Source organism: Cheilinus undulatus, linkage group 4, assembly GCF_018320785.1.
Source record: "Cheilinus undulatus linkage group 4, ASM1832078v1, whole genome shotgun sequence".
Taxonomy (NCBI): Eukaryota; Metazoa; Chordata; class Actinopteri; order Labriformes; family Labridae; genus Cheilinus; species Cheilinus undulatus.
Window position 1 is genome coordinate 48,094,681 of NC_054868.1, and position 15,041 is coordinate 48,109,721.

Consider the following 15,041-nt stretch of genomic DNA (forward strand, 5'->3'; position numbering starts at 1 on the left):
ACGCCAAAATTTCCGTTCGTGAGACGAAAAAGTTGCGACAGATGGCCGAGGGCGCACCTGCATGAATTTCTCCTTAATTAAAACCCTCTTCACCATGTTCAGACCAAACCTCACAGTGTGCTGGTGTATACAAGTATCATGGCCCAGTCTCGGAGGATTCAGTTAACTACGTTGTCCTGTGATGCAGGCCTACCTTCGTCCTCGGTAAAGCAGGCCCCGGCCTCCAAGACTCCTCCAGGTGTTCAACAGGAGAAAGAAAACCATCCAGACACCAACGCGGTCCGCCTGGTGCTCACTTTATTTGAACCTGACGAGAGGAGCTTCCCCGAGTTTAGCTACAGTCAGCTCATTGAAAATAAGGTGAGCTACATTTCTGAAAAACTCACTCAGTTCAAGTTTAGTTTGAACAGACAACGCTTTATCTGAATGTCCTGAAACTTCGGTAAAATTCTTAAAAACAAAACAAAGGAAATGTAAATACACCACGTGTCCTCATGCTAGACTGAAAGGAATCTCCTAAGTTGTATCTGTGATTATCTGCCCTCCACCTGCTGGCTACAGCAGCAAAGACACACTCACCTTTCCTTTTATGTGCATTAATATAATTTCAGAGCGCCAGTACAATATTACTGATTTTTGATAACCTATATGGATTTTCAGAAATGCTTTTATGTGTCTAATTGCTTATGCTTTTCCTCTGTTTAACTTTTAAGACTTTTTTTTTTTTTCAAACTTTAAATGCATAGCAAAACTTTTCAAGGATTGTAGGGTGAATTCAGGGATATTGGGATGATTTTCAATTGTATGTCCTTTGTGTTATGTCTTGGGGGATGGACCCTCACCATTTTTTGTACATATGTGTATTCACATATATAGAGTGCATATACAATCCCATAGTCACCCCCATCCAACAAGGGTCCAGAATTTAGGTATATGTGTTCTTAATAAACAAACCTGTCCCTCTTTTAGTGACAACAGCCAAAATATTTATACAAGTCCAAGAAAATGTGAAAAACAAAACCGACGAAGCCCTTAACCTGTTAAAGAATCCCTTTAGAGATATTCCTCTCATTAACAACTATATTGTTTTTTATGAGACAACATAAGGTGCAGCTGCACATCATTTTTAGCTCAAAATTTATAAATATATTCATTCATTCAGCCTTTATTTAATCCCAAAACCATTCAGGACATGTCCCAATTTTCAACAGCATAGAGAGTAGAATTTAAATGAAGAAAAACAAGATAGAAAGAGAAGGAAAATCGTATAGGAATAAATTGCTAGCACCAACAAACATAAGACTCAGATATTGCCTTTTATCATATTTTGTTTAATAAACAGGGAATTTCTCTGTGAATGCATGGTTTACAGATACTTTAACAATACTTTGAAAGTGTCTGCTGGACAGTGTTAATTTCATCGACTAAAACTATGACTAAAACTGTTCATCGACAGCCTTTTTTTACATGACAAAAACTAGACTAAAACTAAAAAAATAGATCTGTGATGACTAAATTGACATAAACTAAGTTTAGTTTTCATCAAGATGACTAAAACTAGACTAAAATGTAATGTAGTTTTCATCAAATATTTCGGATTCTGTGATATTTCTCCACTGGGTGTAAATCTGTCAACAAACGATGCATCTGTAACTATTTTGTCTCTCAGCTGTAGAAAGCAGGGACTCCAAGTTTGGCAGAGTGCATAGAACACACTACCATGATCTGGTACAAGATTTAGGCAAGAAAATAAATACTCAGACTTAGTAAAGTAAAGACTATAATGTGTACTTTTTATAGACTAAAACTAGAATAAAATGTTTTGATTTTTTTGTCAACTAAAACTAGATTAAAACAACAAGGGTAGAAATTATTAAAATGTGACTAAAACTAAACTTAATTTTATTTAAAAACTAAGACTAAAATTAAAAATAGCTGCCAAAATTAACACTGTTGTGGGATCACAAAGAACAATTAATGAGCCAGTGCCTTGTATTTTGTTTTGATCAGGCATATGTAAAGTCGTCTGAATAAAAAACTTTCTTTGTAATATTTATATCTGTAAACGTACGTTGTGGCTCAGCAAACCTTGTCCTAGTAGAATAGATGTTTCCACAGACACTGATAAATTCTTAAAACCAGAAAGCAAGTGATATAACTTCTCTAACTTTATAATAATTTAGAATATGTTTATTTTTCCTTCTTCATCTTTTTATTGAAATCCTGAAGATTTTTTGTTATTGAAAATGACCTCTCGTGGCTCACCTGCTGTACCTCTGAAGCCCACCAAGGCTGCCTGGCCTACTTTGTGAAGTACCATCTTAAAATATCTCTAGACTGCAGACATGGCTCCATCCTTGCCTGTCCCCTCATAAAATGAGAGGCATTTACCATGCTACCATATCAAGTACATTATCTACAATGTAGAGCATGAGCGCTTAGCTTAGGTGGCACTGATACTGACAGGTGCATCCCTGTTTCCTTGCCATGAATTTCAAGAAAAGTTCTACTTTTTCCAGATAGCCCATGAGTACTTTTGTAGTTGATCAACCATATTTCCTGATCACCCTGAATTCACCCTGTTTTTATAATCTCTAACTCCAGTTAGCCCAATCTGGAAGTCAAAGATGATGGGTAAATTGAGCTCAATGTTTAAAAAGGCTGGTTTGGTTTTATGTGAATACTTACGTTTCTTTATTAAGATCACGGGCACAAAAGATGAAGTCCCACTGAGCAGATTTGAAGAGGAAGAAAAGAGAGAGAACGATGAGGTGGCTGCTATTGCAAGGAAACTGGAGGAAAAATATGTAAGAAGTTTAAAATGATTTAAAACTGAATTATTTTTAAAGTCAGTATTAACCAATGGTACTTTGCATAATGTCCTTGCAGGGAAGCAAACCCAAAAAAAAGAAGGACCGCGTTCAGGACCTGATTGATATTGGATATGGTTATGATGATGAGGATTCCTTTATCGATAACTCTGAAGCTGTAAGTCAGAATTTGAATTTCTACAGAATTATTTCTCCATGTCTTCTTATATTTTTATCAGTCAGTTTGAGATCTGTTGCATCATGAGACAGTTTTATGTTTTGTTTTTTAGGTCTTTGTTTCTTCCTTTCTCATTAGAAATGTTTTGATTCACTCGTTCTTGACCATTGTTGTAGTTTTATCTACTCAAGCAGTGACATAGAGTAGTTTGAGATCAACCAACATCGAAAACTTTATTCCAAACTTTCTCTGCTTTTAAAGGTGATTGTTTTCTTAAAAATTCTTCCCAGTTATGGCCTGTATCAGTTAATCGATCAGTCTCAACCTTCTGTTTTTTTAAATATTTCTTTCAGTTATTAATACTGCTTGTGTCTGATTTCTGCAGTATGACGAATTTGTGCCGTCTTCCATCACAACCAAATTTGGTGGATTTTATATAAATTCTGGCATACTGCAGTTCCGCCAGGCATCTGATGCTGAAGACCTGACAACAGATGAAACAATACCCGAGCCCTCAAAAGTAAATAAATCTTCTAAAATAACACCTTTGTTTTTTCATTTCCAGAAAACCTACATCTACAGGTGCACATCAGAAAAATAATGTGCAAGTTTTTTTCTTTAATTTGATTCAAAGAGTCAATCTTAAGTATTTCGTTGATTCAACACACAACATAAAATGTTTGAAGCCTTTTTTATCTTTATGATTACAGTTTACAGCTCATGAAAATCAAATATCTAGTATTTCAAAGTATCAGAAAATTACATAAGGCCAACTAAAAAAAAAGAATTTTTAACAGAAATGTGGGATTTCTAAAAAGTATGTTTGTTTATGCATTAAGGACTTGGTTAGAGTGTTGTTTGCACAAATTACTGCATCAATGTGATGTGGAAGGGTGGCAATCAGTCTGTGGCACTGCTTGGGTGTTATGACCACAGCCTTCAGCTTGTCTGAATCATTGAGTCTGGTGTCTCTCATCTTCCTCGTGACATTTACTGAGAGATTCTCTACGGGGTTCAAGTCAGAGGAGTTGGCTGGCCAATCAAACACAGTAACACCCTGGTTAGGAAACCATTTTCTGGTAGTTTTGGCTTCACTATAGGCAGGTACGAAGTTCTGCTTGAAACGGAAATCAGTGTTTCCATAAAGCTTCTCAGCAGATGGAAGCATGAAGGGCTCTAAAATCACCTGGTAAATGGTTGACAGCGCTGACTCTGGACTTGATAAAGCACAGTGGACCAACAGCAGCGGATGACATGGCACCTCGAACCGTCACTGACTGTGGAAACTGAAAACGCTGGACTTCAAGCACCTTGGATTCTGTGCTTCTTTGCTCTTCCTCCAGACTCAGGGACCTTGTTTTCATGATGAAATTCCATATTTACTTTCATCTGAAAACAGGACTTTGGGCCACAACACTGGGCAATGGTCCAGTCCTTTTTCTCCTTAGCCCATGTGAGATTCCTCTCACATTGTCTCCAGTTCAGGAGTGGCTTGACTCTCCTGAACTGGAGACACTTGTGTGACACTTGTAGTCCATTTCTGGACACATCTGTGCATGAATGGCTCTAAAAGCACTGACTCCAGCTTCAGTCCACTCCTTGTGAAGCTCCCTGAAGTTCTTGAATCTGCTTTGTTTGATGGTCCAAGGCTGCTCTCATCCCTGTTATTACCTTTTCCTGCCACACTTGTCCATGACTATGCTTTCCTACATTCTCTGAGAACAGCTTGCCCTTTCAGCAGTGACCTTCTGTGGCTTACCCTCCTTATGGAGGGTGACAATGAGTATGTTGACATCATCAAATCTTACACTTAAGATGCATCATCCTCATTTATATGATTGCATCAACAGTTGGATTTCTTTCTAAGGATTTTGACAAGGGTCTTTGTCCTACAGTAGAACAAACTATGTGGATGTCAATTGATTGGACACACTTGTGTTTCTTCTCCTAGCTTTGCGATGCAAGTCTTTCCAGCAGCAGCAAATCTCTTATGCACTTCTTGTAATCCCCAGGTTGGCCTTTTTCAGACACTTTCTTGAGTATTTCACCATTTATTTCTTCACACTTGTTATATGAAGGATATCCTTATCCATTTCATTGAGGAAATAATGGTCCATGTTTGATAAAGCATATTGTATTATGTTGTTTAAATGATTCAGGACTATGTGAGTCCAGAATATATCCTATTTTCACTGTCTGAAATATCTGACAATAAATATTGTACTTTTCTGCAACTTAAACTTGAATTTTTGAAATGCATGTGATATAACCAAGTACTTTCAAACATTATGACTTAGAAACGTAAACTCAATGGCAGTAAGGACAAACCAAAGAAGAAAGCGTGCAGGGAAGATGGAGAAATACGAACCAACGTGGATCAGGAGTCAAGGTTAGGCTGACTTAAATCAGTTTTGACTCACGTTAAAATTCAGTTTGATTCTGAAGTGAGGAAATGAGATTTTCTCAGTATTTATCTCAAGTGTAATGTGTTTCTCTTGTAGCATTGTGTCTAATAATGGGGTGGGTGATGAGCTAAGAAAGAAAAAGAAGAAGGCTGCAGGAACTCTGAGCGTCACCAGCATGTTGAAGAAATTTCAAAGAGAGAAGGAGAGGGAGCGACAGAAGATGGAGAAAGCAAACCAGAGGGCAACAGCCATCACAAGAGTTCCCACATTCCCTCTGTGCCCAGCAGATGCAGCAGGAGGTGGAGGTTCAGGACTGACTGACCCTCTGCTTAGTTTGATCGGATCCACCAATGACCACGCACTGATTCAGGCTGCAAACACGGTGGATTTTGACATTGATTTGGATTCTCTATTAGACGTCAGTGAAGACTCTTCATCATCCAAAACTGCTTCACAACCTCCAACAGACGAGCAGCTCTCCCAGCCTAAATCTGATGTTTATACTCAATCTGACTTTACTCACATTGAAGTTCAGCCTGAAAATATAAAGACAAACCTGTCACTAAAACCTCAGACAGAGCGGACTCAGATCGGCTCTACCTCAGCTCAGCATGTGCTGCTGCCAGAGGGACTGCCTGCCTCATTGGAGGACAGCATTCAGAAACTCATGATGGTGAGACTATGTTTCGATTGTGCTTGTTTAATTGACGATATTATAAATAACATCACATATGACTAAAAAATGGCAGGATTAAGGCATAAATAACAAACACTTTTTTTCAGGCTGCCAGAACCTCAGAGGGAGAGTCTAAAAAGAAGTTCTTCTCTCCTGAAATTAACTCAGTCCTGCTCGAGTGAGTTATCCCACACAAACACAGCTCACCTTACTGATTTGTATCTTTTTATTTAGTTTTCATGTAGCCAGGAAGACACTGGAAGTCTTTTAAAGCCCCTTTACTTTTTTTTTTAAATTTTCTATAAGGAAGCTCAGACACAGTGCCGTAGCCAAAGAGATACAGTAGATACAATATACTAGAGAAATAGTCAGTGACTGTAGCTTTATATAAAAAGTTAGTCACTCTATAATGTAAATTTCATTAACAGTCTTTAACCAGTCTTTAAGAGTTGGTGCATCGGGCTGTAACCACTCCTGGTCAGGGCTTGTTTAAAGCACTTTTTTGGCAAGACAAGTGTTAGAAATTACACAACTAAAAGATATCAACATTTGGGCTGTTTTTAGAATGCACAATATTAATGGCCAGGTATTGGTATCCATATTAGCTTAAAAATGTAATTATCGTATTGCAGATATCAACATTTCTGCCAGTATTTAAAACCAATATTTTGGCTGTGAATATTAACATATATTAACTGTAATTTTTTACCATTTGTACTAATAAGTTTGTAAAGTTTTAGGCTGGACCAACAGAACTACACCAGTTGAAGTCTTTGTTCATTCTCAGTCTCTTGGCTTTAAAGTGTGTTTTGAGAACTCAAGTTTGTTTCTTTTGTCCATCCTTATACATTAAACTGTGTTCAAATAACTGAAGTTATAGGTCTGAAATGCTTATTTGAATGTAGATATCAGTGTCTGCTTAAATTAATTGGTAAATAACGGCATAACAGATGATGGCAAAAACCCCACCTTCGTGCGTCCTTAGGCTGTGTACTTCTAGAAAGGAATTTTCATGTTAACAGTGTTACAATCAGTTAATATTGTTCTAATTAAGGCTGCAAATATAAAAGGGGTGATTCTATTTCATAAAAAATGAATTATTAAACTTTTTTCAAATCCTGCATTTGTTTATGCCCATTTTGGTAGCCATTTCACTTTTAATTTCACTTTTTTACGGAGCATTTTGTACATGTCAATGCAACTGATTTGCCAGCAAAGAAACCTCTGGTAGAAAGGGCCAAAACTGCAACATCTTTCACTGGGAACATGTAAAATGTTTTAGGTTTCGATTTCTCATTTAGGAGGTGGTGGTTGGTCCTGAGGCTAGATCAGCTGAGAACAATTTTCCCAGAGGCTAAAATAAGATACTTGCACATGCCTTCTTATGGGCTTTAATAATGCAATGGGCAATGTTGAGCAGGAAGTTGGACTATCTTTCTGCATGGTGGACATGCATCAGGATGAACATGTTTTTGAACTTTTCTTTTGTCTTTGTGTTTTCACACTTGTGACTCCTGGATGGAGAATCAATCAGTAGGTAAGTTAGAGAATTGAATAGTCCTTTCAATTCAAGCTTTTTGCAAACTTTTTTTCCTGTATTCTCTTTAATTATCTGATTTTGTCTAAATTTGGTTTCCTTGTTTGGTCATTTGTGTGAGTGTTTTTCACTTGGCAGTGATTGTTCATTAAAAAGATCACATCCACATGTATTAATGTTGATATCCTTGAGCTGAGACTTCAAGTTTTACACACTGCTGCTAAATAATCTGCTTCATAACAAAGTGCAAGACTTTAGGATGGAAAGTGTATATTTCAATATTTTTACCAGCAGAGGGCACTATCAGCTTTAGCTTCTCTTGTTTTCAGTCAGTTGCCAAAACAGTAACACCTCTCAACTGTCAGCTATTACAGAAAAGTATTGATTTATCTGTAATAATACAGCCACAAGATTGAGAGTTTAGATACTACAGGGGACACTTTGCCTTTTTTGACAGAAATTTCATATAGATTTCTACTTTTTTCATAAATTCACTTCAGTTTCATGTCCTTGTAAAAGCCAGCTAACAGAATCATGATAAAATCATTATTAATGCAGTGGGATGACACACTGTATTAAGAGATGTTTATTGACACAGTAGTAGTAAGAATGCATAGTGTAGATGCTCTTGTTCAGGTTCTCAAAACACATAAACCAGGGTCCCACTTTTTAAAATACTGTTTTATAGCAGAGGTATTGATTTAAAAACTCCAAGGAACAATTTCCCTGATTCAGGTCGAAATCCTCAGATATTTCAGTGTTTAACTGTTGGTCTAAGGCTCGAATTCATAAGAAAATGTTTTTTTTCTTTTAAGCAGCCAAAAAGAATGATCTTTCCCCATAATGGCCGTATTCAACACTTTCCATTCACCCTCTTTCACATTTTTTTCTGTCATGCAAGGCTCAGGTGCACGATGTCGTTCTAAAGATTTGTCCATCAGTAGTTAATAGGATCAAACTTCAGTCCTGCGATTTCTGTTTCTAGACTTCTTTTACAATAAAATATCAGTTCTGTGATTTGGCTTTCAATTGCAAAGTCGTTTGTTCCCAGCTTTAGTTTTCCATATCCTGATGCATAACATGCTCCTTCCCTGTTGTTCCAGTGTCGAGCTCCAGTGTCGGGAACACGGCAGCCAGCTGCGCTCAAAGGTGTTCACACATCTGTCGTCTTTCCTGCCTTGCAGCAAGGACACTCTCCTCAAACGTGTAAAGAAACTGTTAGTCGCACATATGGTGAGTTTGTTTTAACTGTTTGAGTTACTGTGGGCAATATTTGTTTATAAAGGTGCACATTTAACTTTTTGTTTGTATCATTTCTTAAAGGAAGGGCAGCCTGATGTAGAGGATCCTGTGCAAAAACTTAAGGAGGCAATTGGCAAAGTTATGCCTGACCAGATCGCTACTTTCCTTGAAAACTGCCAAGCATATGAACAAGTTAAGGCGTCAAAGTAAGCCACCTGAATAAGATTTTAAGGTTTCAGACTAAGTTGTGAGAGAATTTGTGGCATCTTTATACTTCAAGGCAGAACAAGGGGGGTTTGCTGCTCTGAATGTTGTAGTGATTGATGATGGTGAACGGTGGTGTTTTACATTGATTTCTCTACATTTCTAGAGGTAGGTTTATGGTAGACTGCATCTTGGTATTTTAAGTCTTCACCGAGTGTTTTCGGAAATTCATTGGAGGGTTGCTTTTAGCCTATGTCAACTTCCAGAAAGTGTTTGACAAGTGCTTTAAGAAAAGCCTGTAAATTAAAGCACCACAGTACATCACCATCATCCGCTGTTACTTCCTTAATAAATAGCAGAATAATCACCTTTCTAAGCATAAAGACAAATACTGAAAATAGAGAAGCTGTAGCCAGCCCAAAGCATCCACTTGAGGCTGGCTGCAGAAGCAATGGAAGTTGTATGCACAACCCATGTTAAATGTGCCATTTCACAGCAGAGGCAAACAAATCTGCAATATGGATCAAGAAAGGATTTTAGATGGAAACCCAGAGTAGAAGTGTTAATGAACATAGATGTTTTTAATAGGATTGTAGTTCACTGTATTTCATGCATTTTTCTCTTTTACTGAGTTTTGCCTCTGCTCATGACAGGGCAACAGAAGAGAGAGATGGCAAACAGGCACTCAGTGCTGGTCCAGAGGACAACGTGGAGGAGAAAAGTGGGAAAAAAGGAGGACCGAGGAAGTGGTTCAAATGGAATGAAGAGATCAGGTCAGAGTTAGGTGTCATCATTATCACCAGGTCTTTAGAAATGGTCTCCATTTTTTCTATTAAAGGAATCCAACTCCTGTTGTCTGTGGGCAACTGTGAAGTAATTCTACCTGTTTGACAGTGTGGTTTTGGAGATATAACAAGATTTTCTCTCCTACAGGGAGTGCTTCTCTCAGGTTGTAAGGGTGAAAATGGAGGGATATAAGAAGGAAAGAAAAGGAAGCCAGGAGATGGAGGAATACCTTAAGACCTTGTTAGACAACGAAGTTAAACCACTTTGGCCAAAAGGATGGATTCAGTCCAGGTATCTGGAGACGAAACACCCTCAGTCATTAATAAAAGAATTAATAGTAAATTTTTAGCTCATTCTACATGCAGACATGTCTCAACATTTGTCAATTTAGGGTGCTGTTAAGGGTGAGCAAGAAGGTTTTAGGCCTCTCTCCATCATTACCGTGAGTACAACTCCACCTCTAACTCACATCTCTATTTGAATGGATTTCTTGATGCTTTCCACCATTAAGATTTCACTCCATGTCTCACCTGTGACTCTCAGAGTAAAGAGAGCAAAGTCTGAGAAGAGGCAGCAGCCGTCCAGCTGTGGTCCAGAGGTTCAGGAATCTCAACCTCACATCAAAGAAGCAGAAGATGTCTTCACAGGGAGCCCAAGTACCTCCGTCTCTCCATCAGTGGATGGTGAGAAGGAGGAGGTTAAATCAGGAGAAAGGAATGCCATGGACACCGGTTCCACTAAACCTGTAGAGACAAATGGATCCCCAGTCATCACCACACCTCCTCCGACTTCTTCTCTCCTGGATCTCCTGGCCGATCAGGCGCTGGCTCGAGAGCAGCCTCTCTCAGTTTCTCAGGAGCTCCTAGCAGCAGCTGTGTCAAAATACTACAATTCAGTTCAACATCGAAGCTTTGAGTTTGACACCAAGAGTCCTCTTCTTCCTCCCCCACCTCCTCAGACCAGCCCTGTGGTCATGCCTGAGAAAATACAGATGGGAGACTTCACCCAAAACGTGGATGCTGCTGACGTAGTGGTCATCTCTGATGAGTCCGACACGGCAGTTATATGACAAACCTCCATGCAAAGTAAGTTCATTTGTTTATTTACTGCTTTACACTGTGTTATTTTCTGCTTGTGGTGTCTCCAGCAGATCAAGAAGAAATGTTGTGAGCTAGTATGGTATCATGGAAGTTGTCTTCATTGTTTAATTACCACTGTCGGAAAAAAATATGTTTAAAATGACTCAGGAATGGGAAAATATGAAGTTATTACCTGTTACCTAATTTAAGGCCATGTTGATTGTTTGCTTTGACATTAAGGATATCATTTTAGAGGAGTACTAAAAAGTACTATGTACTTAACTGATTTGTTCAGTGGTAGACCTGAATGCAGTGGTTTGTTGATGCCAAAGCAGAGGAGACTGAAGGAGAAAGACACTGAAAAATGTTTATGTTCAGTTAAACTGTATTACAGCATTAGTTTCATATTTTTAATAGCTATACCTCTTATAGATCTCAATCTAACCCAAACCGACACTTTTGTGTGCTGGGCATTTTACCAGGAAGTTTGGCTATTAAAACTTAAGCTAAGCTTAAGTCATGTTATCTTCCAAGTATTCATCACCATAAGAGGGGTGGTGTGCACTTGAACCAAAGGTGGGGATGTTCGAAATGTATTTGCTAACTTGTTGGCAAGGTGAGGTTATAGCCTTAATTGAGCTTTAACTATAGCTCACCCTAACTGTACATTAAAATGTACTTGGGACAGAAAGCTGCTTTTCATGTAAAGTAAAAGATTATTTTAAGTCCCCAAAGGCCAGTTAAAGATCTGCAGCCTTCAAACTCTGAACAAAAAGCTCTAATCACACATTAGTCTCACATGACACATGGCAAGATGGCCCTTTAAAAGGAGCCCTGCATGTTAGATAGATAGATAGATAGTCATTTATTGTCATTGCATTGTAAAAGTGCAACGAAATTACGTTTGGCAGTCTCCTCTGTAGCAGCAAACACAGCGGTCCAAGCGGTGGTTAGAAATCCACATCGTCCGTCCTGCTGGCAAGGAAGCAGGCATCCGGGAGAGAGATGCTTTGTAGGGCAGGTTTGTCTGGGGCCGATCTTAACCTAGCCTGCTGCCTGGCTTGTTTGCCCCGCTTTTGTCTTCTTGCACAATGCCGCCGCTGCCTCCTCCCCACTGGCTGTAGGTGTTGTGCTGCTCCACGTCCTCCTCCTGTCAGTCTCTGAGCGCCCCATTCTCCAGACAATCTCCATCAGGAAAGATGTAAACCCTGTGGGCATGCTGTCAGTTCTGGTCTAAGTGGAGGGCTTTGTTTTGCTGCTAGTGATGAAGTGCCAGGCCGCTGCATTTGTACGCACTGCCCCATGCTACCTCAACTAGTAGCATTCAGCATTCTTCAGTTGATCAGGCAGTGTTCCGTGGCAGTTACAGGCAGTTATTGTTAGCTTTTAAGCTAGCCAGGAGTTTTAGTTGAGACTGAGGTCTTTTTCACTTTTTGGGGGTTTTTCTTTCTCTCAGAGGTGTCCTGGACAATCTATCTTTGTTGTTTTCATAGGTTTCAACATATGTTGTCAACTTAATTGTGAAAACACGTCCAAGATATAACTTAAGAGTGCATCTTTCTTGCTGCCAACTGCTTTGGTTGCCCAGCAAAAACAAGACATGTTGATCATATTTAAGGGGACATATTATGTAAAAATAACTTTTTTCAGGCTTTTCTAACAAAAATATGTCCCCCTGGCCTGTCCACAATACCCTCAATTACCAGAACCCCCCCCCCCCCCCCCTTTCAGAAAATGCGTGCTGAAACAAGCCATTCTCAGATTTTCCCCTCATGATGTCATGTTAGGGGAGTTAGCACCGCCCCCATGTTCGGTTGGCCCTCCCTGCTTGGAAAAAAGTTCTGCCCTCCACTTCTCTCAGCTGCCAGCTGAGAGGAGGATCAGGAGAGCCACAGCCAGAATGCATCACTAGCCTTCCTGTGGTGTCATTCTTAAAAGATTTTTGATTTCAAACCAGAGTGCAGTTTATCAAAACAACTACAAGAGAAAGGAACCGTAATGTAGGCTGAGGTGACTAGACTAGAATCTAGGGCAGCGACACAGCTTTATGAAACATAAAAATCTTTTGTCTTTTCTTGTCCAGATGGAGAGCTGAATCTTGAACATGGACTGCACACCTGATGGGATCAAAACACACAGGAGTTCTAACATTGTTTACAGTTAACACTTTAGCTTTGACTATCCAGCACTTGTTGATTTGACAACATGAATCTTATCTTTTCTGTAGCTCAGCAGGATGTGTTGTGATTCTTATCATCTTTACTTGTATTTGGATTAATTGTTTTCTAAGAGAGAAGAAACATGCGCATGAAAACAGAAATGGCACTTTATCTTGTGAGCATAAAAATTCACTACCAGCACATTAAAATACCAAACCTCAACCCTGATATAGCAGTGAGTAAATGTGAAAAACTAGACATCTGTTTAGAGAGATATTGACTATTTTCAAATGGAATGATTTGTAATGTGGTTGATTTACTTTGAATTAATAAATAATGAAGAGCTTACTTGTTGCATAGACATTTGATGTAAACTCAGGTGTGTTTGCATGATATATTTTATTGTTGCATCCACAAACCATGAAAAAGAAAGTGAAGAAGATTGGGAGATAGAGTTTAAAGAAAATTGGATTTCAGACAATGGTTAATAGGAGCAAATGGCAATTATGAGGAGACTTTAAAAACCTCAAAGTGGTTGAAATCCAAAAATGACTGATGCCATCAGTACAGAGCTGGTACTAGATTTTTCTTTGTTCTTACTGGCAGATCTTCTGTGTCTAGGTTGATTTTTATTTATTTTTTATTTTTTAATTTACAAATCATGGATAGAGTATGTATTTTGTGTTAAAGTTTTGAAGTGGCACTATTCATTTAAACAAAGAGCATTCCTGTCAAGAACACTCATCATATATTTTACCATTTTATTGCAAAATGGATGTAGAATTTTGCTTGGCAGAGAAGGCTCTTCTCTAAAGATGCTCCTTGGGTTAGTCAGCAGCATGCTTGTATTCAAGGGAGCACATTGCAAAAAAACCTCCATAATCATACTAACAATGCACACTGAATACAGTAAAATGAGTTCAAAGCATTTAATCCATAGTGGCATGAATCTGAATATGAGGGTGCAACAACCTTTATGCTATGAAGGAGGAGGCTGGGGTGGAGGAGGTTAAGCTTTTCCAGCAGCAGCATTGTGGCATGTCAATATTAATGCAGGCAGGGATTAATGAGAAGTATGCCATATTTAAATATACCACTGAGAAAGAGCTGTGATTGGCCGTGGGAGCTGGGAGGCAATAATTGGGATCAGCTGGGCGTTTGACTACCTTGTCCTGTATCAACAAACACTGAGCTTCAAAAAAAAAAAAAAAAAGTTTCGGTTCCAGACTTTCAAATATGCAGAAAATGTTCATATATGGGTGCGCAGCGGTCTAAGGCGCTACCTACGTATGCGGGCGGCCCAGGTTCAAATCCACCCTGTGGTCCTTTACCGCATGTCTCTCCCTACTCTCTCTTCCGTTTCCGGCTCTATCCACTGTCCTATCGAATAAAGGCACAAAAAGCCCAAAGATAAATCTTTAAAAAAGAATATTAAATATTCATATTTAATAGAATGTTAAATGTATTCCTCATACTACACTATGCCTTAAAGCTCTTGAAATATATATTTTTAAGTTTTACTTCATTCAGTTTGCCTGAACTGAAAAATCATGTCGTGAACAGCAGGGTCCATTAGTTTATTTATGTGGATTTCTTTTTGCATTTATCAATCTTTAAACTCAGCAGTTACATATTTTTTGCCCATATGAAATCTAAAAAGCACCGGTGTTATCCAGTGCCACAATGTTATTTTTTTCTTTTTTACCCCCCAAAAATTCTTACATTTGATGTAGAAGTCACAGCAACCATTCCTTTTATTCTGCCAATGAAGCAGCTTATTTATTTTGGCCAAGTTTGAGCCACACCCTTTAAAAACTGTTTTCAGTTCTAATACCTCTTTGAAATTAGCCTGGACTCTTTTACTCCCAAAACTGTTATAATATTTTGGTTTGAATTAAGTTTAGGTTTGCTCAAGCCAGGATACTCAAGTCTAAAGCAAGAAAATATAGATTTGAGACGTTGGAT

At 38.6% G+C, this 15,041-nt stretch overlaps 1 protein-coding gene across 2 annotated transcripts; it reads left to right on the plus strand.

The window, feature by feature from the left end:
- Positions 1-50: 50 nt before the first annotated feature.
- LOC121509086 (ubinuclein-1-like) lies at positions 51-13,424 on the plus strand. Of its 2 annotated transcripts, XM_041786310.1 has the most exons (14): positions 52-360; positions 2,703-2,807; positions 2,890-2,988; positions 3,374-3,508; positions 5,286-5,377; positions 5,490-6,066; positions 6,177-6,247; positions 8,710-8,839; positions 8,930-9,054; positions 9,706-9,825; positions 9,986-10,129; positions 10,230-10,280; positions 10,382-10,923; positions 13,001-13,424. In XM_041786310.1, the coding sequence occupies exons 1-13, from the start codon at positions 139-141 to the stop codon at positions 10,905-10,907; spliced, it is 2,397 nt and encodes a 798-aa protein (XP_041642244.1). In that variant the 5' UTR covers positions 52-138; the 3' UTR covers positions 10,908-10,923; positions 13,001-13,424. The 2 variants fall into 2 exon arrangements, with proteins under 2 accessions (XP_041642245.1, XP_041642244.1); XM_041786311.1 differs by lacking the exon at positions 3,374-3,508 and having other exon boundaries at positions 51-360.
- Positions 13,425-15,041: the final 1,617 nt, after the last annotated feature.

What these genes read in the sequence shown, in the direction of transcription:
- LOC121509086 (XM_041786310.1), top strand. Translation starts at nt 139, where the DNA reads ATGGCCCAGTCTCGGAGGATTCAGTTAACTACGTTGTCCTGTGATGCA. An exon ending in CAATACCCGAGCCCTCAAAA is followed by an intron (nt 3,509 to 5,285) that starts GTAAATAAATCT and finishes ATTATGACTTAG; the next exon opens with AAACGTAAACTCAATGGCAG. An exon ending in AAATGGAATGAAGAGATCAG is followed by an intron (nt 9,826 to 9,985) that starts GTCAGAGTTAGG and finishes TCTCTCCTACAG; the next exon opens with GGAGTGCTTCTCTCAGGTTG.